Source organism: Leguminivora glycinivorella, chromosome 25, assembly GCF_023078275.1.
Source record: "Leguminivora glycinivorella isolate SPB_JAAS2020 chromosome 25, LegGlyc_1.1, whole genome shotgun sequence".
Taxonomy (NCBI): Eukaryota; Metazoa; Arthropoda; class Insecta; order Lepidoptera; family Tortricidae; genus Leguminivora; species Leguminivora glycinivorella.
The window spans coordinates 9,142,023-9,168,615 of NC_062995.1; the positions used below are offsets into that span (position 1 = coordinate 9,142,023).

At 38.9% G+C, this 26,593-nt stretch overlaps 1 protein-coding gene across 1 annotated transcript; it reads right to left on the reverse strand.

The window, feature by feature from the left end:
• Positions 1 to 1,346: 1,346 nt before the first annotated feature.
• On the reverse strand, positions 1,347 to 26,593 carry LOC125239531. Its single transcript, XM_048147146.1, is given in 19 exon segments — positions 1,347 to 1,651; positions 1,654 to 2,139; positions 3,160 to 3,450; positions 3,904 to 4,089; positions 4,810 to 5,128; positions 5,537 to 7,194; positions 8,642 to 8,738; positions 10,169 to 10,259; positions 10,598 to 10,718; positions 11,897 to 11,972; positions 13,162 to 13,291; positions 13,714 to 13,806; positions 14,489 to 14,625; positions 15,408 to 15,541; positions 17,491 to 17,591; positions 18,126 to 18,230; positions 21,189 to 21,315; positions 24,898 to 25,000; positions 26,483 to 26,593. Coding segments are annotated over 19 exon segments (4,527 nt in total). The 3' UTR covers positions 1,347 to 1,490.

Sequence of the window (26,593 nt, forward strand, 5' to 3'; positions counted from 1 at the left end):
CAAACTTGACAAAACTAGCTATATTTTATTGTTTCATCATCATCATTAGTAATATAATTATTATGTCGGTTTTCCTGCCTCTCGCAGCTAAACTGTGGAATGAATTGTCGCCAGCGGTATTTCCGGACCGATACTACCTTCAAACCTTCAAGAAAAGAGCGTACACCCATCTTAAAGGTCGGCAACGCACCTACAACACTTCTGGTGTTTCGGGTGTCCATGGGCGGCAGTGATCGCTTACCATCAGGCGACCTGTCTGCTCGTTTGCCTCCTATCCCATAAAAAAAGTAAATTCACATTCAATGAAAACACCAACAACTCTGGCCAACAAGGGACTCGAACCCACATTTGTCCGCCCAAAGTCACCTATCATTATAACACGTAACAATTATACTATAAAGACTGGTGTATAGTCTACCAATTGGAACCACTAGGCCACTGTGGAACTATGTCATAGTGACGTTATAAATCACATTGTAAGAAATCTCTACTGCTTGTCATTTTGACATGGTTGTATGTTATAGAGTGGCCTAGGGTTCCAATTGGTTGACTGAACACTTTAGACTCGCCGAATTGAATCACAAAAATTCTTTTTTATAATCCTGGCAGCCACTATTTAGGCTCACTGAGTCGAATCTCCTGCGTCCATTAGCGACGCGACGAATCGAATTCACCGTTGATAAGTAAATGTATGGAGAGCGAATGGAGCGAGATGGTCCCGTGTGGTGACGGGTTAAGAATTTCACCACCCCTTTCTTCCCGTGGGTGTCGTAGAAGTCGACTGTGGGATTTGGGTCAAATTGTGGCGTAGGCGAGAGGCTGGCAACCTGTCACTGCAATGTCATAATTTTCGTTTTCTTTCAACCCCTTATTTGCCAAGAGTGGCACTGAAACTTTAGTAGTTTCACGTGCTCTGCTTACCCCATTATGGGATACGGGCGTGATTGTATGTATGTATGTATGGAGAGCGATTCGACGCGTCTCAATTCCACGTGGACGCCAGGCCATTTACTTACTATTTACAAAGACATATGCAACTCCGTATAGACGGATAAAGTCTAAGAAAAAAACGTACCTCAAAGCCCTAGAGAAAAAGGTACGGTGTTCTAGATGGCGTTACACCTTACGCCGTGGCTTGCGTGGGCGACGGTCGCGCGATGGTCGCGCGACGGCGATGCGACGCATACGAAATCAAACCTTATCGATATGGAAGTATTAGACGCGAAGGCGACGGTCGCGCGACCGTCGCCCACGCAAGACACGGCGTTAGCGGGACGCTTGGCTGGATGTCGCTAATATTAATATTTGACATTTTAACACATATCAAGCTAACAATATGAGCCAAATTGTCAAAACTGAGGTTCAAAAGTTTTAAGCTTGTGTCGAGAGATGGCAGTCTATGCACTGTGATTACAAATTTTACTTTGACAGTAACTCTCTTTAATACTCGATCCACTTTGCTATTTTTGATCGCATTGGCTCTACAAATCTTAACCTCTAGTGTATTTATACTTAACAATAAACGTTCTGATTTGCTGCGGAGCCAGTCTCACACCCCTCCCGCCCAACTCATCAGGTAATTCCAATCTTTCTTCTTCAAAGCTCTGATTAATACTACCATAATGCTCATTAAATCTTCTATAAAACTTATTTTCTTTCTCCATTGCGTCGGTCGCCACTGCTCTTTATAAATATTACCAGCTAACAAAGTTTCCTTTAACCAAACAACCTTTATATCTTTAAAAAGGTCTCGTAACCTTACATATCTAACTCCGTCGCTTGTAGCATCTCCTGTTTCTAAGTAATTTTCGAATCGTACTAACATCTCATCGGCAGTTATCCTTTCTAGACTTAAAAGATGAATTCCAAGTGGTAATTTTTCTTTTAGCGCGCTAAATTCGTTTTTACTATCATAAAACTGTTTCCGTAAGTCGTCAGAATACATGAGATGGCTGGATGTTAATACGCGGGGAGCGAAGTTTATTTCTTTGACTAGTTTCTTTTCGAATATTTTGTTTCTGTGAGCCTTGGAGAGGTAGAGGTAGTGAGTTCCGATTGCGCGGATCGGCTCGTCGTATTCTGTCTCGTTTAAGTATGCTCCGAAACCTGGGAAGATATTGTTTATATTATTTATTTTATTTATTAGTAAAAACATGTTTACATGACATTACAGTAAAACCAATGCGTCATGAAACTTAGGTAAAAAAAAAAGAGAAAAATTAAACAATTGATTTGGGCGATGACGTCTCAGCGTGGCTCCGTTGCGTCGTTTGCCCCGGTGTGGGATTTGGCAGGTTGCCCCGGAACCGCCGAAAAACCACACCTTTCGGCCAGAAGTCTGCGCTCGCGATGGTGTCCTGCAGCGGCTGCGGCACGCGCACAACGAACGAACTGAAGTGCACGTAGTGACGCGACTGCAGCTGTTGCACCCTCAGCGTGTAGCCAGTCTTCCTTTTATATATATTAAAAACTACATACACCGTGCGCCTGAATAATCCGAAAGATTTTGACAGTGTATTCCTGATCACATTTGGAGACTACCTCTATAATGTCATGTAAACTTTTCTGGATATCGCCTAGTTGCAGAGTTATTACCAATCATTTGTACACCGAGAAACGAATGTTCTTCTGCTAGTCTCTTAGAGATGCAACGGATATCCGGTCACTATCCGGTATGATGAGATGACGAGTGATAGAGATGTATGGAAGAGAAAGACATGCTGCGCCGACCCCAAGTGACTGGGATAAGGGCAAGAGAATGATGGTGATGATGATCCGGTATCCGGCCGGATAGTAAAATGTGGCCGGCTACCAGTGTCCGGCCGGATACTGGATATTAGCGTAGTATCCGGTGAATATCCGGTATCCGGCCAAACCATTATCCGTTGCATCTCTACTCTCTAGATACCTATATCGTCGGTAAGGATCCTGCGATTTATCGATTTAATATCAACTCTTGCGGGCTTACAGGTGATCCCAAAATGCTCACAAGACAGTGCTTAAGTATTCTAAAAATTTACAATGTCACGTAACTCACTAATGCAATTAAACAATTATTATAAATACTAGATTAGAAACATTAAATTACAAATGCATGCAAATGTGTCCGCATACCGGATAGTAACTTACTAGATACCGGATATTAGCGTAGTATTCGGCGATTATCCGGTATCCGGCCTGATAGAAAAATGTGTCCGGATACCGGATTGTAGCGGAGCGTAGTATCCGGCCGGATACCGGATATTAGCGTAGTATCCGGCGAATATCCGGTATCCATCTCTAGTCTCTGGATACCTATATCGTCGGTGAGGATCCTGCGATGCAGCATCAGGTCAATAGCACCGTCTAACAAGGCTCCGCCAGCTTGGCACCGGTCGTTGTATACCGAGAAACGGATGTTCTTGTTCAAGTCTTCGATGTGGATGCGAGACGTCACGGGGTATAAGTTACCTGGGAACAGAAATTATACCTGAGCGTCTATTCGCGGTTCCAGGAAGGTCATTGTGGTCATCATGAGTCATGACCATACATATTGACCACGTTACTCTCTTAGTCTAATGCTCAACAATTTTTAGCTAATATTGCAATAGTATTAATCGGCACTCTGTTTTCAATTCCTTCTGCTTGTAATATAAGTTGTAAACTGTTTTAATATTACATTTTTGACAGACGCGACACTGTTGGCACCTAGTTGCCGAGTAGTGGTACTGATAATTTACGCTATTTGACGCTAGATGTCACTACAAATAACTTGCATTTACTGATGTATGGAGTTACAACTCTTCCCTTATTTATTCCTCTTTGACGGTATATCCGTATACCTGTTTGCCACCGACGTGGTATAAAAAAAAAAGTGCATACTAATAGCATAGAAAAGTGGATACTTAGGGAATACCGGTGTACCTGTGATGGGGTCCATTTCTACAGGACTATATGTGGCCCTCGCCCCCCTGATCCTCTTGATGGTCTGTCGTCCGTTGGAGTCCGTGTAGAACGCCCCGTCGTGGTCCAAATCGGTCTTGTATCGGATGAACACGTCCTTGCCCAGACCGTCCTCTGTCGGAATCGGACCGACCAGCCAGTGGAGTTCTGTTGATGGAAATCGTATATTAAGTTTATTAAATTGTTAATCCCCCGGGTGCTCCGTGTGGGGACGGGTTAAGAATTTCACCACCCCCTTTCTTCCCGTGGGTGTCGTAGAAAACTGGGTTATGGGTTAAAGTGTGGCGGAGGCGAGACTGGCGAGAGCACGGTGTTTTGATCGGAGATCTTTCATCAAGCAGCTACTCGCAACAACTTTAATTCATCGTTTAATAGGTAGGTAAAAAAACAAACTGAAGGAAGGACTTTTAGTACTAAGAATGGGAGAGGATCAGCCTGCTAAGAGAGCGTATCTGGGAAGACCAACTGGTATCCGCCCGGCGGGTCGGCCCAGATGCCGCTTGGGAGACTTATAATAGTAAATCTGCGTCAGCTAACAAGCCGGACACTCTAGGATCTGGATAAGTGGCGTGTTCTTGTTTTGGAGGCAAAGGTCCTCTTTGGATCGCGGCACATCTCGGACACTGGCGATCAAATATATGAAAGAGGCGCGTTCCTAGCACACTTTCTAAGCTCGTGCAGGTGAACGCGTACTATGCTTGTATGAGATATGACAGGTCGACTGCGCGTTTTTGACAGGCGGTAACTGTGAGGTAACAGAGGGGGTGGGCGGCACTTTCAGCGGGGAGCGGGTTTGGACATACTCTACGATAGTACTCTTTATTATACTGTGATCGCGGAGACATTAGCTGTTTTAAGTAAGCTTACCAATAACTGGACTGTCCACATACAACCTCAGCTGCAGAGACGTCCAATTGCTATAAGTAATACGCATTTCCTCAACAATATCTGTCTTGACAATGTCGACATCATAGTTATTCTCCGATCTAACAATATAAGGGTCTATAGGCCTGAAGATGTAGGCGCCAGGTGGTTTGATGTCTCTCCTCGGTGAAGTCCTGATGTCGAATTTGGAGGGGTCATCAGAGACGTAGTGGAACATGAGGATCTCAAGGTTCATTCGGACACCGTTCCGGAGAAAAATGCTGGAGACGCGGCGTTTTTCGTTAAGGTTTACGCGGACGTACTGAAATAAAGAAAAAAATTAAGAATAGATGTCAAAGAAAAGAGAGGAAGATCTAAGAAGAGAAGAATTATTAACGTAAAGTGTAAGAATAGAGAGAGTTTGTTGAAATCGGGAACAGGAGAGAAAACCTACAACAAGAAGGAACATTAAGTACTGATACGAAAAAAATGAAAATCAGGGAAAAAGTCTTGAAAGTTGAATGTATGGTTGACACGCAGTGTATTTTGTAAAAATGATGATGCAATAATATATTCAGAATAACAATATGAAAAATCCAGGAAGGCAAGCATGGTCGCGCGATAAATGATAAAACATCAGGTCGTCCCTATCGCACTTACAAAGTGCGCATAGGACGGCCTGATGTTTTATCGCGCGACCATGCTATCGGTGCAGAAGTGTATGTAATACCTTGTTTCCAATAAACAATCGGCTTCCATCATCTACTTTGAAATATTTTTCATTAGAATCAACTGTCGATGTGTCAAAAGTGTTACTCTTAGTTCGAATTGGAGATACATGCAATGTTTTATCGTCATCTGTATATCTAATATTTCGTGGGGAACTGTATGTATAATCTATTTTCTCAGTCGTAAAATCAGTAGTTTCTTCGCCAGTACTTGATTCAACCTCTTCATACGGAGCGATCTCTCCCGTAGCTGGTAAGTTTGGCTCTTCAGTGGTCTGTGAGTAAATTCTAAACCTTTCGAGATTTTCGATGTGTTCAATGTCTTCGTTCTGGGCACCTGTTTCAACTACCACATCAGTGTCTATAATTGATTCGGAATTCCTATTCACATCTAAGTTGAAAACATGTGTTTTATTTTTTTGTCTTATTTCAATCTCTACTGGAACATTTACTGATTCAGTTGTATGTTCTTGAATATGAATATCTTCATTACTTTTCACTTCCACATCTTGACGTTCCATTTCGCCTTTCAACTTAGGTTTTGATGTAACCATTTCCCACATTTTTCTAACTGGCACTACTAATACTGACTCAGTTGTGCTAAACCATTGAATCCAGCCACCTGTGCGTTTTGATGAAGCAGCTTGAACCGGCACTATTGCTAAATCTTCGGGTTTATCTGCTTCGGTTCTAGCTTGATCAAATTCTACAGATTCTTGCTCTTTTGCCTTAGATTTTATTATGCTTTTGTTACTTGATATTTTTTTACCTGTATCTACTACTATCTTTATATCTGAGCTTTTTTTGACTGGCGTAAATACTCTTATATCTGGTTCTGTTGTTGAATTCAACGGTCTGTAAGGATCTATAGATTTTAATTGTAGTGGTTTTTGTATGATTGGTCCCTTTATCGGGCGATTAATATTTACTTTTATGTCTGGCACCACTATATCACTGAACCTTGTAAAGCTTTTCTTAAATGGTATTTTTATATCCGCTTCAGTTGTATGTGTACTCTCGAACTGTGTCTCAGTACTAGGATATTTTGACTCAAACGAGTCATACGATGATAATAATGCTTTTTCTTTTTCAGCGAAATCCACTTTACGAAAAACTTTAGATTTTTGTAAAAAATCCCTTAGCATAGGAAGCATAACTGCGGATTCTGTAGTCAATTCTTTTAGCATCGGAAGCAGTGTTTCTCCTTCTGTAGTACTATATATTTCATCGTTATCTATATCATCAACAAGATACCTATCCTTCATGTAATTACTAACAGAATCTTTTAGGTCCTCTAAATTGTTGCTAGTAATATTCTGGGTATTGTTTACATATTCAGTGTTAGTTGTAATCATTTTCTTTTCTCGTTTATTTGCTTTTGTACCTTTTGTTTTATGTTTATTTGTTCTTGATTTTGCTTTCTGTTTCCACTTGGGTGTAAATGTTTTGTCTTCATCATCATCATAGTCTCGGCTTTTTCCTCCGTGTCTTCGGACAAGTACACTGGCTTTATGGAAGTGTGCTTCTATATAATAAGACCGGAATCCCACAGGTGGAATGTTGGACGCTATGAAAACTAGCTCGTAGTCAGCGTCCGCGCGATCATTAATGTTTAATATTGTGTCTGGCAATTTTATGGTCGCTGATTTTACTTCTTCACCTGCAAATAATTATTTTAATTGAACAGGTGGATACTTTTGTCATGTTAAATAACATAACATAAACAAAAGCTTGAATATATTGATTTAAACTAACACGATCTTCACTCATATTATTAAATTAAAACGGGACTTAATCGCGTAAAACTTACGTTTTATATTTAACCCGACGTTTCGGACATGACATTACGTCCGTGGTCACGGGTAGACTGGCTGGGAGTTGTATCAACATCTTCTAGCTGTACGAGTTTTTCGAACTACCCGCACTTGATTGTCATCAGTCACTTTTACGCTAGGGTTGCCACTCTGCCTACATACAACACTCACGACATCCGATGGTATGAGACGGGAAGTTTTCTCACGTTTACACTTGCTAATCACTGGATTCCACGAAGATGAAATCCCTTGCCCTTCATTTTGATTGAAATTACGATGTTTCCTGATTTCAATCGCTAGAAGATGTTGATACAACTCCCAGCCAGTCTACCCGTGACCACGGACGTAATGTCATGTCCGAAACGTCGGGTTAAATATAAAACGTAAGTTTTACGCGATTAAGTCCCGTTTTAATTTAGTAATAAAAGCTTGAATGCTCACAAATGGTCTCGTCGGAAGATCAGCGCTGACCTCCAGGTCAGCATTATGCTGAGACGGGACCATTTCATGATAAACTTATCAATCCATTATACGTTTGTAGTTTTAGTAATACTGTTTTTTTTTTTTGCATATTGTGTAGTTTTAAGTTTATTACGAATAAATATTTAAATTGATTGAATGAAAAAGTCCGTACTCATAAAGAAAGCAATTTTTTCGCAACTATTTCATTTTTGGCACAAGACTAGATTTTATCGCCCACAATACTTTTCTTTCAACAGTCATCTACCGCTCTACTAGACGTTTCTAAAAACCCCTTACTCGATTGGGATACGACGTTCCATTACAGAGTTATTATGACAACCTTTCTGCTCCATCATCAGATCAGCTTCATGATACCATAATATTGCATTGTCACGTGATTTACATATGTGTGCAAAATGTAACTTGCAAGATTTGATTACAGACAGACCACGGGACAGGTGAAAGTAAATAATAGTACATTGTGCAACAAGGGGAGGAAGTTGAATATTGTTAACGAGAAGAAAGTTAAAGACTCGAGTTAGTAATATTCATACTCCCCGAGTTACACACAATGTTTTTCATCACACTCGCAATGTAAAAAATATGTAAATAGATGTAAAAAAGTTAAGTACGGTACAAGAAATTTCATTATTCCCTTGGGAGAACGATTTTTCTATAACTCACACTCCGCCTGCGTGCAATAGCACATTTAAAGTACGGGTGTGATGAAAAAGCGTGTAAAAAGTAGGAACACGCCGAGGCGTTGTTTACCCTCCTCCACTGACAGTCAAGGGGTTATACACCGTGTTATTATAATGAATGCAAGGATACCATCTTTGTCGTAGACTTTGAATACGCTGTTAGTGGGGTAGATGGGCAGCCGCACTGGTGTCGTCACGGCCCAACCAAGCGGGTTGTATACCTGGATCTAAAAGCAAAAACCGGCCAAGAGCGTGTCGGGCCACGCTCAGTGTAGGGTTCCGTAGTTTTCCGTATTTTTCTCAAAAACTACTGAACCTATCAAGTTCAAAACAATTTTCCTAGAAAGTCTTTATAAACTTCTAGTTATGTGATTTTTTTCATATTTTTTAAACGTATGGTTCAAAAGTTAAAGGGGGGGGACATACTTTTTTTCCTTTAGGAGCGATTATTTCCGAAAATATTAATATTATCAAAAAACAATTTTAGTAAACCCTTATTCATTTTTAAATACCTATCTAAAAATATATCACACGTTGGGGTTGGAATGAAAAAAAAAATCAGTCCCCACTTTACATGTAGGGGGGGTACCCTAACAAAACTTTTTTTTTCCACTTTTTATTTTACCACTTTGTCGGCGTGATTGATATACATATTGGTACCAAATTTCAGCTTTCTAGTGCTAACGGTTACTGAGATTATCCGCGGACGGACGGACGGATAGACATGGCGAAACTATAAGGGTTCCTAGTTGACTACGGAACCCTAAAAAAGGTTTGCTTACCATAGGCTAGTTTCCTACTAGTCAAATCCATAGATTTAGAATTATTAAACTAGATTGTTTAGTTAGGTCAAAAAGTGTGTCCACATGAGAGGTAATTGTTTGGGCTGGTGTCCCTCTCGCACTTGCTGACAATGTCAACATTATTCAGTGACGTCATCACTGTCATAAATTGGGGATACCAGTCAATTTTCAAAGTTACTACTAAATCTACTAACACCCAATTGAAAGTATTTTTTAATTATACAAATCTTTGATTTACTGGCATCAAAATAATTACATTATAATTATTTTCAAATTTTTTGAAATATATCGAAACCCTAGTTTGAATATAACATTAAAATAAAATAAGAAGTTATAAAGTCAGGTAATATACAGATAAAAATACTACTAATATGGGAACCTCATTAACACTGGCAACACGTGCGAGAGGGACACCAGCCCAAACAATGCCCTCTCATGTGGACCGTTTTCGCTAGTCTGATACGATCGACTTTCTGTTTCAGTAATAAGGTTTAATTTCGTATGGCAAAAAATGTGATTGAGCTGTCCCCTGTAAAGGTCTTTTGTCAAATCAGCTTCTTTTTAAGAACTGTCAAAACGATTTGAAATATGGAATTACTATGAAATACTGAGAAGTGACGTGACGGTCAATTCGAAAAATGAATTCATTTACTTTATATTTCATTCAAACGAATTCATTTACTTTATATCTTTCTCTTTGACTTATTAAATAGAAATAATGTTTAAACAGAACTACAGTTTTCTTTTAATTATGTGGTGCTTTATTTCGTGCACTGCATATTTTTTTTTCAAATATAGGAAACTAGCCTATTTATATCAGTAAGTGTTAATAGGTATGGGTTATAAATACTCACACTATATTTAATGAACCGTGAGTCAAAACAGGACGATATGTTGAACTGGCATTTAAAGTACGACACGTGCTGTGGACTTGAGCGTAGTTTTCTGCCAACAAAACATAATCCAACATTCGCAAGTACCTTTCACCAGAACACCAAAGGCGGCGGTTTTTATCTTAAAAATTATGACGAAAAGGTTTGCACTATCAGTGCTGCTGCCCAAAGACATCCCGCGCACGCGTGCAGTCTCGTTATAACAATGCGTTGCCATGGTTACAAAGCAAAAGAGTGCGTTTTCAGTTTTTTCGTTACTGCGCGCATGCGCGGAAAGCTGGCAGACGCTGGCTTTAGGGATTTTTTTTGTAGGGGTTTAAAGATCTATGCACTGTAAACGACGAATAACACTCCGGGAGTAGAAAAAAACTCATTAAATGCTCAACTTACGTGAATGCTTTAGAAACGAACTCCAAGGATTTTGTGATAGCCTCGTCGATCCTTTCCGTGTAGTACTGCTTTACCCGGTCCCGGATCACCCCTGACGCCACACTGTGGTCCTGGACCACCCCTGCAATGACCAGAGTTTAATTTTAGACAGAATATTCTTGCACATGACTTTATTAGACGAGCATTTCTTTTTTTTTGCCAATAAATTTTTTTTTATTGTTTTAGGGAATTTTAGGTCAATTGTACTCAGAATCACGAGTACTTTCAATCTCACTGGGAGACAAAAAGTGTCCCAGAATTTCCATACATTTTTTTTACTTTCCTCTTTTGTTACCCCATACAACATGTACGGAAAATGGTAACAAAATAAGAAAAAATCGTATGGGACAATTTATTTGACTACTAGGATTGAAAAAGCTAGTAATTCTGAGTAGAAATAGCATTTTTTTTTTAAATATAACACTTCATAAAAGTGGCAAAAAAAAAAGAATTGCTCAGACACGGTCCCACCAAACGCGAGTAAGCGATGAGCTATCGGCGATAGGGTTCCCTCTATTTGGCATACCTTTAATTGTCCGAAACGATTTTCGCATAATCGATTTTCGACGAATGTTAATTTGGCAGAAAACTTGTTTGTCGTAATGTAAAATAATACGAATATTACTTTTTCCGAAAATAAGTTCCCATAATACTGTTTTCACCGATTGTTTTTATGAATAAAATTGATTGGCATAATTGTATTAAATATTTCTTAAAATCAGAATAACCACCCATGCTAAATGCTGTCAGGAGAGTCGGTTAGGTTATTTTAGAACTGCGAGCTCAACAAATAAAACATTTTGTCAAGAATTTCGGTTAGGATAGGTTAGAACTGCAACATCAATATACTTAGTAGTATTACTAGACTAAACAATGTTATGCACAAATCATTTATGCATAAAAGCCATTCGGCGAAAAACCTTTATGCACGAAATATATTCGGACAAACAAAAATATGGCTAGACAAATTATGCGTAACTATATTATACCATAACAGATTATGCGAAAGGTGAATTATGCCAATATACATTATGCCAAAGAGAATTCTTGATTGTAAAATTATGCCAAAACTAACTATAAATAAAAGAGACGCGATGATAGCCCGAACGAGTTGTAGTTCATCGCGATAGTCGCGATGAACTATACAATTGGTTATACTTACCCACACCACAAGCCTTCTTGGGCTTACCGTGAGACTCAGTCAATCTTTGTAAGAAAGTATAGAAAGTCCTATAATATTTATACATTAAACTGCCTCACCCATAACCCAGTTGAAGTTGTCGAAAATGTCCGCATAGGGTCCCATATTGGCTGTGACTTGCATCTGCTTCGCTATCTGAAATATTACATTTTGTCACAAGGGGGTTACCCTCATCTGGCAGAATAATTTTGCTCAGATACACCCTTCGCAATCTTCGCATAACATGTTTCTCACTTTCGGTCGAATGGTAATTTTGCAGAAAACTTAGTTGGCATTATTACTACCACGCATACGACACATTTGGCAGAATATTGTTTTACAGAACATGACTTTGGTCGACTTTGATTTAGCATAATTTTATGAACCATAATTATCGTATAAGTAGCATAATATAAGCATACTATTACAAGCAGAATTATGACACTCCATCAAAAAGGAAATAATGTCCCGGCCAACAGTGGCACCTTTAGGTACGACGACGAGCGAAGCGAGGACGAGTGTTAGGTATCTTACATCCGTAACACAACCGACTCGCTATGATTAAGCGAATTGCAAGTTTATGCCGCCTAAATATTATGCAAAAATATTATCTGCGAAAGTAGTATTAGACTAGAAGACTATTATGCTCATCAACGTTATGACAAGATAAGATTCGGTATTACAAAAATCTGTGAAATGATTTATGCCAAAGCATATTCTGCGTAACGTGTTTCTGCCAAACGTGACTTCTGCCAAGAACTACTATACGAATCAAATATATGCGAAAAAAGAGTCTGCAAGACAATAGTGAACAAGGGAGCCAAGTTTAGACCCTGAACCGAGCAAAGGATTCTATGTAACATTAATGCTGGTGATCCATTTAAGAGCATAACCGGTATCGAATAGCGGTTACGAATACCACTTCCTTTTTTTAAAATAAACACCATGAAAATTAAAGGTACTATAATGTATAAGCCTGGACTTCGGCCAATATCTATATGTATTGAATAGTAGGATTCAATTAACATAGTACCGTGATTAACTTTATTGAATATTCTCGAGTTGAACTAATTTCGTGTATAACTTCGGTTAATATACTATAGGATTTGTATGAATCTGAAATATCCCGACGTTTCGAACACTTTACAGTATCCGTGGTCAACGGGTGACACCCGTTTCCATAGTTTTATTTCATAATTTCTTGTGTGTTTTCCGTGATCATGATGCATGCATGTAACTGCGTCGAAGTATCACCGAAGCACCAGAAGTGTTGGAGCTGCGTTGCTGGCATTTAAGTTTATGTTTTAATTTCCCACTTTTCGCACTTGTATCGTTATTTATTCACCTGTAAGTAAACGTGGGCCTCTCTGATGATGTACTTGAAGGTAGGTCTAGAGGTATACATGCCCACAGTATAGCTGTCCTTGTCGTGCACGTACGGGAAGAAATCGTCCTGTTTCGTTTCCAATTCTGGGCTGAAACACAATGTGGTTTAATATGATTAAATAAAATAGAAAAATGTGGTATTTTTGAACAGAAAAAGCTACTTTTATTAGCGGTAGGACAATGGCATCAAAAATGGCGCGAAATTTTAATTTTCTATGGAAATGCCGCCTACATTTTCAATCAATTTTTAAGTGTTATGGCTCCTCCTCGCATCGATGATTTCGCCAACGTTTATGAAGGCACGTGATAGATTATATTAGCAATAGCTTTCTATCTAATATAATACAATCTGTTTTCTATGTATAATAAGTATTTATATATTATATATATCATTTTCTGAGTACCCACAACACAAGCCTTCTTGAGCTTACCGTGGGCCTCAGTCAATCTGTGTAAGAATGTCCTATAATATTTATTTATTTAAAAAAACAATACAATACAAATTACTTACTTTTCGTCGTGTACGGCGGCCAAATAACACGGCGGGTTGGAGTAGAACAGAGTTATATTCAGTTGCTTCTGGTTCGCTCTCCAGTTTGTGTAGCTAAAACAGTGAATAAAATAATTAAAACGAGTCTATACAGGGTGTTCATTGCATCACCTGCAATAATTTACGGGGCGATCATATATTAAATATAAGAAGATCATACTATCCCATACATTAAAATGTGACCGCCTAAGAACGCGCATACACTACACCACACATAGATGGCGCCAAAAAATGTCTTGTAGCTTTCGATTATAGGTACTTGTAGATGGCGTTAAGTGTCACTTTCGAGCCATAGATCTGTGTCAAAGGTGACACTTAACGCTATCTACAAGTATAATCGAAAGCTACAAGACATTTTTTCTGTGGCGCCATCTATGTGTGTGTGGCACGTTCTTAGGCGCTCGCATTTTAATGTATGGGATAGTATGATCTTCTTATAAATAATAAATAAATAAATAAATAAATATTATTAAAGGACATTCTTACACAGATTGACTGAGGCCCACGGTAAGCTCAAGAAAGCTTGTGTTGTGGGTACCCAGACAACGATATATATAATATATAAATACTTATATACATAGAAAACATCCATGACTCAGGAACAAATATCTGTGCTCATCACACAAATAAATGTCCTTACCGGGACTCGAACCCGGGACCGCGGCGCAGCAGGCAGGGTCACTACCGACTGCGCCAGACCGGTCGTCATATTTTATCTATGCTTTACCGTACGTACCCAATAAGTTTGTCTATGTTGGTGAACCAGACTTTGGCGTCGGAGTATGCCTTCCGATGCCCCATGATGACCATCACATTCCGAGTTTCGAAGTTGGGCGCTTGTCGGTACAGCACGGTTTCGATGAACTTGTCTGCCTGTGGGTCAAACAGAGCTAAATGTTGAAATAGGGAGTAGACCGAGTACTTCATCTTCTGGGCGAGCTCACTCCATCGTACATTGAGAGAAAAAACAACCAGTTTTCATGTTCGTTCAACAAGTTTTTTGATTAAAATAGCGCTTACGTGCTCTTTGGTTCAAACAACAAGTTACGTATTGATTTTGTTAAGTATAACTAGTACATTCTACAAGTTACTCGGCATTCGAATCAACAATATATCGGTAAGGGCTTACCTAAGGGACAAAACACGATTTTTCAGGAGAGCCAAAAAACTATTTATTTTTGAGAAAAAAAATCATAACTGTTATTTATTTCCTTATGAATGTTGGTGCTTGTTTTTGAATTTTTCATATCTCTTTGAGATTTTTTTCACTAAATAATAAGTATTACACTAAGTGGATTAATAACAGAGATAGATGTACGTTACGCCAAAAAAATGAGTTTTTGAGAAGATAAAATTTATACGTTGCGCCAAAAACAGCTATATTCAGTTCATGAATATTAAGGCATATCGGACACAAATACTTGTTTTATGAGAACATCTCTCGACACAGGCTTGACACTTTTGAACCTCAGTTTTGACAATTTGGCCCATATTGTTAGCTTGATATGTGTTAATATGTCAAATATTAATATTAGCGCCATCTAGCCGAGCGTTCCCCAAAGGTGTGACGCCATCTAGGCCACCGTACCTTTTTCTCTAGGGCTTTGAGGTACGTTTGTTTCTTAGACTATATCCGTCTATACGGATATACCAACCCGGTCCTGTATGTCGGAGAAGAGATGGCTGGAGGTGACGAGCAGTGGGTCTGAGCAGAGTTTACTGAAGCAGAAGCCAGGGGGCGCCCAGTACCCGTCGAACAAGTTGTGCGTGAACATGTCCGAATACGCACCTGTGGGAAAAGTGAAAAGTACATTATGATACAAGAGTGGTCAGTTGGTCATTACAAACCATAGAGGAATAAGTAAGGGAAGAGTTAACTCCATACATCAATAAATGCAAGTTATTTGTAGTGACATCTAGCGTCATCCACGCGTCTACTAGCGTAAATTATCAGTACTACTACTTGTCGAGAGATGTCGCGATCGTAGGCCACGTCTTTGTCTTTGGCTAGTCTGTTGCCAAGAACATAGATTAAATATAAGAAGGTAATCCATCCCATACATTAAAATGCGACCGCCTAAGAACGCGCATACACTACACCACACATAGATGGCGCCACAGAAAAAATGTCTTGTAGCTTTCGATTATACTTGTAGATAGCGTTAAGTGTCACTTTTAAGACGATACTGTAGGGGTCAATTCTCCATACAAACGCTTTCGACTATTTCCTCCCTGGTTTTTGAAGATAGAGCAATGATTTTTTCAACACAGATTGTTATTATTTTTATCTGTGTCGGACCGTTTTGATTTTTTTGATATTCTGCTTTTTAAAGATTCTAGAGCCAATCAAAAATTTCCAAAAACGGCCTTTTTGTGTGATATTCAAGATTGGTAACAATTAACCAAAAAAGCTAAACGGTCCGACATAGATTATTTCATTGTTATTCAGATTCTCAAATTTCGTTCCGATTGATTAAGTTTTGAAGGAGGAAAGAGTCGAGAGCGGAACCTCGATTTTAAAGATTTTTTTGAAATATCTTTTGACTGAGTTGTTCTTAATGGACAATTTTTTTTCGATAAATCTAGTTAATAACACTTGTATATTTAACTAAAATTCCCAAGTTGAAAGGGGGGCTCCTTTCCATTTTAGCATTTTCGCTACCGTATCCTCTTAACATGGATTTATGGCTCGAAAGTGACACTTAACGCCAATCTACAAATAATCGATGGCAACAAGGCATTTTTTTGTGGCGCCATCTATGTGTGGTGTAGTGTATACGCGTTCTTAGGCGGTCACGTTTTAATGTATGCGATGGTATGATCTTCTTATTCTTAACTAGCTTTTGCCTGCGGCTTCGCTCGCGTTAGAAAGAGACAAAATATAGGCTATGTCACTCTCAATTCCTTCAACTATCTCCACTTCAAAAATCACGACAGTTAGTCGCTCTGTTTTGCCGTGAAGGACGGACAAACAAACAGACACACACACTTTCACATTTAGGTATAATATTAGTATGGATATATGCCAAGAGTAAGCCCATTAAATATATTTAAAAAAATATTGTGAGTGTTGGGTCGACAAGTTGACATCCCTAGGGAGCAAATCGTATAGTATGAATTTTTTGAAAGGATCGGTTCTAAACAAAGATATTGTTCCTTTTGTGTTGAGCGGGAGCTTCTGTTTAGGCACGTGCTAAGGCAACAAGTTAGTTTAAAAAGCAACTGTATCCTGATAATTGTAAGGTTCAAATCTGTGCAGCAGCAAATTTGAGATAGATCGTTTTGGAAATGTGAAGCGATAGGCACACCGGTATAGGTGCCAATACACAGCGTGTAGTCAGTACAGTCAAGTGTAAAAATATGGGTGTACACATCTTACTCAAAAATGTGTCCTATAGCATCTTAGGCCGGTGTAATAAGAGCGTAGTACCATATTTATGAGACGATTATTTCGATACGTATTTTTGCACCACCCCCTTTCTTAAATTGTAGTATTGGATATGGGTTAAATTGTGGCGTAGGCGAGAGGCTGGCAACCTGTCACTGCAATGTCACAGTTTCGTTTGCTTTCAACCCCTTATTTGCCAAGAGTGGCACTGAAGCTTTAGTAGTTTCATGTGTTCTGCCTACCCCTTTATGGGATACAGGCGTGATTGTATGTATGTATGTATGTATTTTTCCACTTGACTGTACAAGAGCGGGTAGTTCGACATAATCGTACAGCTAGAAGATGATTACCAAGGTCATCGCTGCCACGCCACAGGAACTCCATTGATTTCCGCCCCATACGCGCCACCTGTTCGTCATAGCTGATCGGGTTTATGAATAGAGCGTCGTATCTGCAAGAAAGTGTAAAAAAAATGAAAATGGAAATGATGGAATATCGGGACCTCAATAAGAATCAAAAAGGTAATCGCGGTCTATATCGATAGGATACGATACGATCATTTATTGATAAAATATATTTTACATGTCATTCTCTTAATTCTAAGTACTTATGCTAACAAATCTGTTACATAGGTTTATCAGTCGTTTGGTTAACCAACCAGTTGATTTTTTTTACAAAAAATAACGTTTTATTACTGTTATTAGGGTTCCGTACCAAAAATAGGGTACAAAAGGAACCCTTATGGCGACGCTCTGTCCGTCTGTCTGTCATTTTTTACTTCGTTTTATTGGTGGATTAGAAACAAAGACATACCTCCTTAATTATTCATAAATAAAAAAGTTACTGAACTGATTAGTTAAAAATTGTTTTGTCTCTTTCTGTCATGTTGACTTATGTTATGTATTTGTGAGAAAGGACAAACATTTTTGAACTTATCAGTTCCTAATTTTCGTTCGGAAGGTTCTGTAGATCGCGAATCACTCACCCCATCTGTGCCATGAGCGAGGTAAACTCTCTCGAATGGCCGTACACGTCTGCCGCCCACGCCACCAGAGGGCGCGCGCAGGCACGAAAAGTAGAATTCAGCTTCCTGTATGAGACAATACAGTTAAGGAAGTCCCTGTGTGATTAGATTGACAGATAGAAATGCAGAATTCTGCATAGGAGGTATGCGCGGCCCGCACTTTGCGTCGGGATCTCGGGATACCATCGGCATCGCGCGAGCTCAATGAAAATGCTCCTCGTTACGGAGCGAAACATGTCGAGCGATTTTCGACAATACATATATACTTCGATTTTACATGTTTAATCCATACTAATATTATAAATGGGAAAGTGTGTGTGTCTGTTTGTTTGTCCGTTTTTCACGGCAAAACGGAGCGACGAATTGAAGTGATTTTTTAAGTGGAAATACTTGAAGTGATGCAGAGTGACATAGGCTACATTTCGTCTCTTTTTGACCCCCCACTTCCTTAAAACAGGGGGTGGAAGTTTGCATGGAGCATTTTTTTTTTTAATTATAAATGGGCTTACTCTTGACCATAGACTAGCCAAAGGCAAAGACGTGGCCTACGATGGAGTGAGATCGCCCAGAAGATGCCTGTTCACTCTTGATTTGAAGGTTGCCGGGTTATATGAGCTCGGAAATATAGCCGCCGGCAAGGAATTCCACTCCTTGGCAGTGCGCATAAGAAAAGAAGAAGCAAAGCGCTTCGTGCGGATTCGTGGAATATCCACCAAGTAAGGCTGGAGACCGGCCGTGCGTCTAAGAGTCCGTAGAATGGGGACGGTGGAATAAGCTCGTGTAGCTCTTGAGCACACTCCCCGAAGTGCAACCTGTAAAACACCGACAGACTAGCGACTTTCCGCCGATGGGCCAAAGACTGTAGCTTGGCCGTTAGCTTCTTGTCGCCAATCATCCTCCTGGCTCTGCGCTCCACTGGGTGCGTAGCCGAATGGCACAAATGCTCACGAAACGCTCACGAAACGAAGCGCTAGTAGATATCTATCCCTATCGCTCTTGCGTATTGGCGCGACAGAGCCGGACTACGTTTCGTTTTCGTTTGGCGTCGGAGAAATGCCATTCGGCTACGGGGCCTGAGCATTCAGCAATTTTCGAATTTAACGCGAGCGAAGCCGCGGGCAAAAGCTAGTATGTAATAAAGTTTAACTAAATAAATAACTCTCCTACTGAGGTTACCAGATTTATTCTCCCCTGTGTGTATTGGAGTAGTTGACGATTTATGTGAAAATGGTAGCTCTAAAACGACTTATATTATGTATCAACTATATGATTCGCCTTATTGAAATAAATACATTTTGTAAGTGAACATTAAAATTAAATTAAATTAAGTTTGAACCTTGTTTTGCCGTACCTCTCGCCTGAAACACAGGGTTTCCCTAGTTCGGGCAAATGTAAATCATCGATAATTTTAAGTATTTGTTGGATGTAATGTTGTTTTCAATAAAAAATATGTTTTTAGGGTTCCGTACCAAAAAGGTACAACAGGAACCCTTATGGTGCGACTCTGTCCGTCTGTCTGTCCGTCTGTCACATTGTTAAATATCTCGAGAACTACTTATGCTATCGATATGAAATTTGGAATAGTTATAAACATTGTGAACTTCTACAAGTTGAAAGTATATTTATTTTAAATTAATCAATATAAATGATAGAAAATGGCCAAAATGAAAGGGGGGCAAACTGAAAATTTCAAGTAACTAGGTCAAGTGGGGTATCGTTAGAAAGAGCTCAAATTGTACATATCAAAACCATTTTTTTAAATTTTGTGGTTGTTGAAAAAAAATGTTTTTTGAAGGAAAATGTAAAAAAAAATACCGTTCCCCCCCTTATCTCCGAAGTTTACCAACATAAATTTATGAAATTTTCACCAAACATGGCTATTATAATGAATATTACAGGAAAAATAAAATCGTTCACGTATCTTGAAAACTTTTTATTTTATTTATAAAAAACCTTTCAGATTTACATTTTCAATTTCAACGCCCTTGCGGGTGTTTATTGTACCTGTATTTATTAACAAAATAACAATTAAATTACCTGCTTTCAAATAGAGGCAAAATGGTTAAAATCGGTTCACGCAATAAACAATTTTCCATAAAAATCATCTTCCATACTAGCTCGCGCGCATTAGTTTACTCAATTTGCCGATAGATGTCGCTGTACGTTGAACGCTCATTTCCTACATCGCGTTTTTTCCTGATATAATGAGGTCGGTTCAGGAGCGTCCTTGCGACATGTCGTAAGTCGTAAACTATTGAAGTCGAATAGTCTTGATTTTATTTGGACATTGTCTAACAATAAAATTGTATATTAAAATATTACTTGTTATGTGGGAAATTGAGTCTTGAGGGATTTAGTCAAATCTGTAGAGTTCTATGAATAACATTTTGATGATTCAACTATTGAAAGTTTGTACGGAACCCTCGGTGAGCGAGTCCGACTCGCACTTGACCGGTTTTTATTTTTTTATGATTAAGTTCAAGATTGCTAGCCTGTACAAAAATGTATTATTTGAGTATTAGAGAAAAAGAGTGTATGAAATGAGTAATCATTCTCACCTGAGTGAGTAGGTAAACTGGTCGATGATTGCGTGGTAATTAGTCGAAGCTTCGTCACTGACCCCGAGCCCGCCGCCCACGATGGTCAGGCGGCCAGAGCGGACTAGCTTAACTCACTTTAGTACATATGTACCACTCTTTATGACTAAATACTGGCCTCTTTGATCTAATGGTTGACTAGTTTGGTTGGATGATTAATTAGGGAGATACCAAATACCATAATTCCACCATTAGGACAAGTTTTTGAACTTTTGAAGTTTTTTACTCAGTGCGATTTACCAGATTATTCTCCCCTGTGTGTATAAAGGTACTGGACGATTTATATAAAAATGGTAGCTCTAAAACAACATATTATCAACTGTATGACTCGCCTTAGTTATGTATTATTTGAGTACTTATAGAGAGAGAGAGTGTGTCAGAAATGATGAGTAATAAAATATAGGTAATAACGAATTATTATTCTCACCTGAGTGAGTAGGTAAATTGGTCGATGATAGCGTGGTAGTTGGTCGAAGCTTCGTCGCTGACTCCGAGCCCGCCGCCAACAATGGTCAGGCGGCCAGAGCGGACTAGCTGGTACATCATTCGGTGGACTGAAACACAATTACATTAGTTATTTGTAGTGACATCTAGCGTTAAAGGAGTACACCTAGCCGATTGCCCTTGCTCGTGTCATGGAAGGCAAAGACTTATATAACTCCGTATAGGCAGATAAAGTCTAAGAAAAAAACGTACCTCAGTACTATACAGAAAAAGGTACGGTGGCCTAGATGGCATTACACCTTTGGGGTACGCTCAGCTAGATGATGGCGTTAATATTAATATTTGACATTTTAAAACATTTCAAGCTAAGAATATGGGCCAAACTGTCAAAACTGAGGTTCAAAGGTTTTAAGCCTGTGTCAAGAGATGGCAGTCTATGCACTGTGATTACACATTTTACTTCGACAGTAACTCTCTATAATGCTCGATCCTCTTTGATGGAAGGTGTAAGGTCTATTTGAAAATTGATGGAATCTAAAATGATCTTGGCTATTGGATGAAAGCGATGGACTAAAGTACTGGGCAAATGTGTGAAAAAAAACAAGACTTACTTATCCTTATTCAGACTTAATTAAATTCCACCGAATTGTACAGTTAATCACATGGACATTACACTTTAACTGTGGCCTTAACTCACCGGCTGGATGACGATTTTTCCACCAATGAAATAGATATGCCGTGTCCGATAACGTGAATCTATAGAAATAAATGAAAAATTTCATTACTAACACCATTACTACGATAGATACCTACCGCATACAGAATACAGAATACAGATCTTTATTGGTAAAAAAATATTTTTCCCCTCACTAACTCGGAAACACGTGTTTTGTTCTTTAATATCAGCGGGTAAAAACGCATTTTATCCACTAGTGAGTAAAGTGATTTGACCTTGAATAAAGTCGAAATAACTGCTTAAAAATTGATAAAAGTAGGTGAATATAGTAATAAAGATGATTTACCACCTGTGGAAGCAGTGATAAATGCATTTTTTGCGTTGTAGTTTCCTCGCTATAGTGAGGGTTAAAAAAATAGAATATTAAAGTTATAATTAACAGTTAACGGTTATTTATCATTTTAATTTAACACTTAGATAATAAATTTAAAAGTGGAAAATGTCTGCCTTGTGTTTTCCACTTTTAAATTTATTCTAAGCCTAGTGGCATCGATTGCAGACGTTTCTGCTAATCAGAAGTTAAAACTTAGATAATATACATTCATCGATGCTATAGTATGCCTTTTCTGTGAGTAGCAGTTTAAGTTTGTTTTTAAATATGTGGTCACTTTTCAAATTTGTTCTATCTGAGGGTAGTGAGTTGTACAAGGTTGGCCCCATGATGCTGAGTGACCGCCGTGACTTAATATAAGCTTACTGAATAACAATATGTAACAATGCCAATATTTATTGCCATACGATTAAATAATAACAATGCCAAGGGGTGGAAATCGTTGCCGGCACCTATACTATAGGTATTTTAATTTTAAAAATTAAAAAATAAAGAGAGAAACCGGCCAGGAGCGTGTCGGGCCACGCTCAGTGTAGGCTTCCGTAGTTTCCCGTATTTTTTTCAAAATCTGTTCATCCTATCAAGTTCAAAATAAATTTTCTAGAACGTTTTTATAAATATCTAAGTACTTTAGTTATTTATTTCATATTTTTTAAACTTATGGTTTAAAAGTTAGAGGGGGGGGACACATTTTTTTTACTTTAGGAGCGATTATTTCCGAAAATATGAGCATTATCAAAAATGGTTTTAGTAAACCCCTATTCATTTTTAAATACCTATCCAACAATATATCACATATTAGGGTGGAAATGAAAAAAAAAAAACACTCCCCACTTTACGTGTAGGGGGTACCCTAGGTACCCTAATAAAACATTTTTTTCCACTTTTTATTTTTGCACTTTGTCGGCGTGATTCATATACATATTGGTACCAAATTTCAGCTTTCTAGTGCTAATGGTTACCTACTGAGATTATCCGCGGTCGGACGGACGGACGGACAGACAGACATGGCGAAACTTTAAGGGTTCCTACTTAGTTGACTACGAAACCCTAAAAAAGACAAAAAAGAGAACAACAAAAAGAAAATTAAACAATTCATTTGGGCGAAATAATGAATAAATAATGGATCTATAACAAAGCATGCTTCGCACAGTCCAATTTCTCCCCTGCGTGAGCGTATCACGTGAATAAAATCTATTTATTACTAACCTGCGATTGCTATCACTCCACAGCTCTGTAAGTATGGCGTCTAGGATCCTCTTCATGTTGATTGTGTTCTTAGGTAGCGGTGGATCCTCTGGCAAATAAAAATAATTTTAAGACAAAAAGTAAAAAAAAGTACAGCGGGGCAAATCTCGACTGGGGTGGCTATTGTAACTAATCCATTTTCTCCATTATAAGAACACGCTTACCATATACATAATAATGCAAACATTGTAAAACATGGAAAAAATGGAGTCCCCCAGTCGAGATTTGACCCCCTGTACCTTAGTCGAACTTGCACAGTTCCATACAATATGCAATTCTTAAACTACAGGCACACCTCGGACACTGGCGATCAAATATATGAAAGAGGCGCGTTCCTAGCACACAGTCTAAGCCCGTGTAGGTGAACGAGTACTACGCTTGTATGAGTGAAATATGACAGGTAGACTGTTCGCGTTTTTGACAGGCGGTAACTGTGAGGTAACCGAGAGGGGGTGGGCGGCACTTTCAGCGGGGAGCGGGAGTGGCCATACTGTACGATAGTACTCTTTATTATACTGTGCTACAGGTTCAAATTAGTTGCAATTTGAAATATACCGTGTTTATACAACGCCTGCTTGGTTGCTGACAATTCAGGCTTCTAGCTCATCCACAACGAAGTAACAGGGGGTGGTAAATGGCTTGGTGCCGTAACCGAATGGCATTTCTGCGACGCGAAACGAAAACGAAACGCCGCGAAAGGTAGTCTGGCTCTGTCGCGCCAATGCGCAAGAGCGATAGAGATAGATATCTACGAGTTTCGTTTCGTGAGCGGTTGTGCTATTCGGCTGAATTGTTTCGAGAAAAGGATGGTACGGCCGTGCCTTTTTTGCTCGGTTTGGCACTAAATAACTATTGTCAAGATTAGAGATGGGCCGAATACGGACTTTGCCGAATACGAATATTCGGCCGAACATTCGGTTGAGCTGCTACCGAACCGAACATTCGGCCGAATATTCGGTTCCGCCATATTTTGAATCCTGGCTTGGAGTTAAAAACTTTTCAATGATTGGTAACGGGTACTAAGGCTCTTATTATTCCTATAATGTAGTGCCGAAGAAAATTTTGGTTTTTGTTCCTTAAACTACGTTATTTTCACTTTTTAGATAATTATTGTAGGTACTTATATCTTAACGCATTTTATCTCCCTTTGGTGGTTCCTTAGAATGCTGAAATAGGATGTCATTATCCGATGAAAAACGAAACAACTTACGCTATTTATTTACTTTGTTTATTCGATAAATATTCGGCAATATAACCGAACTATTCGGCCGAATACGAACATTGAAAAACTTGCCGAATATGCCGAATACCGAATATTTACCGAATATTCGGCCCATCTCTAGTCAAGATGCTGTGACCAATGATGATGATACAGACCTCCAGTAAAATGTTGGTGGAAGTTATATCCATGTCCTAGTTCGCTATGCGTTTGTGGTACGATGTGAACATTCAGCCAGCCTGGTATGACAGGAAGGCAGCTCTGAAAAATAAACCTCTTATGAGAAGGTGCAAAATTTAAGTTCTGAAAAAACCCTAGACATAGTGGACCGATATTCATCAAATATCGCTAAGAACAAGCTTTCAAACAAAAAAACGAAATCGAAATCGATTCATCCATTCGGGAGCTATGATGCTACAGACAGACAGCACACAGACAGACAGACACATCAAACTTTTAAAGTTTCATGTTATAATTGGGTGTTATTACCCCGTCGTTTTCTGTTCGGGTGCGTAGCCGAAAGGCACAAACGATTACGAAACTCTCACGAAACGAAACGCTAGTAGATATCTATCTCTATCGCTCTTGCGTATTGCCGCGACAGAGCCAGACTACCTTTCGCGGCGTTTCGTTTTCGTTTCGCGTCGGAGAAAATGCCATTCGACTACGGGGCCGTACTTTAATTTCTGATAAGTTTCTCTCTTTGATTTTACTGACACCTACTTGACCTACTACTGGCAATGTAAATCTTTTCAATTTCCGCTTAAGGTTGTCTGGATGAGATCGCTCTTTGCCGATAAGACCACATGTTGTTTACCTGTTTATGTGTTTGCTTTCCTGTGTGTTGCTGTATTTTTTGAGGTGTGCAGTAAAGAGTACTTGTATTGTATTGCAATATTACATACATACATATACAACGTGTTTCCGGTATCACTCAAAACCTCAGACACCCCAACTGATTTTTATTTTTTTAAACTCATCTAGAGTATTCATCTTTAATCTGATGGTTACTTTCTTTTAAATTGAATTTTTAATTTTCTGTACAGCTCTAAGTACTTGACTTTTAGCTCTACACTCAATAAAATAATAAAATTGCTAACTACCATCATAAACCATAAGACTATTTATTTGTGTACGTTACTGCAACGACATAAGGTTTACCAATAGACAGCTAAGATGTCACTGTATAACACTTTAAAGCTTTGTCATAGTAAACTACAAATTGGACAGGTAATCGCAGTAAGCAAATTTAAACCCAATATTCAAAATTACAAGGTTGTAATTAGGTACGAGTTCAATTTGTTATGACTTATGATAAACATTAAGATTAAACTAACAAACAACGTCAAACTAAAATAAAATAATCGCCCAAGTAACCAGCCAGTATTAATACCCCTAAATACTGAAAAAGGTAAACAACCTCTAGCAATGCGATATACACAATGTTGTATTACGAGTACAATAGAATAGGCACGTAAAAAATAACTAATAATACTAATTTACCTAAATAAAAATATTACCCCTATCAAGATATAGCTCAATCGATTCTACTCTCGATTCTGAGCAAACTGTTTTCAGGTTTTTAGTGTTAAGTGAAACACGGTGTATATAATCACGCCTGTATCCCATAAAGAGGTAGGCAGACCACATGAAACTACTCACGTTTCAGTGCCACTCTTGGCAAAAAAGGGTTGAAAGAAATCCAAATTGTGATTGTAATATTGTAATGTAAAATGTGCTTACCGCGTATCCGCAGGCCTCGCCATGCATGGGCGTGGTCAGCACGTCGATGCCATCTTCTTGGCTCGGCTCGATCTGCGCACGCGCCGCCGCTAGCAGCAACAACAGCAACAT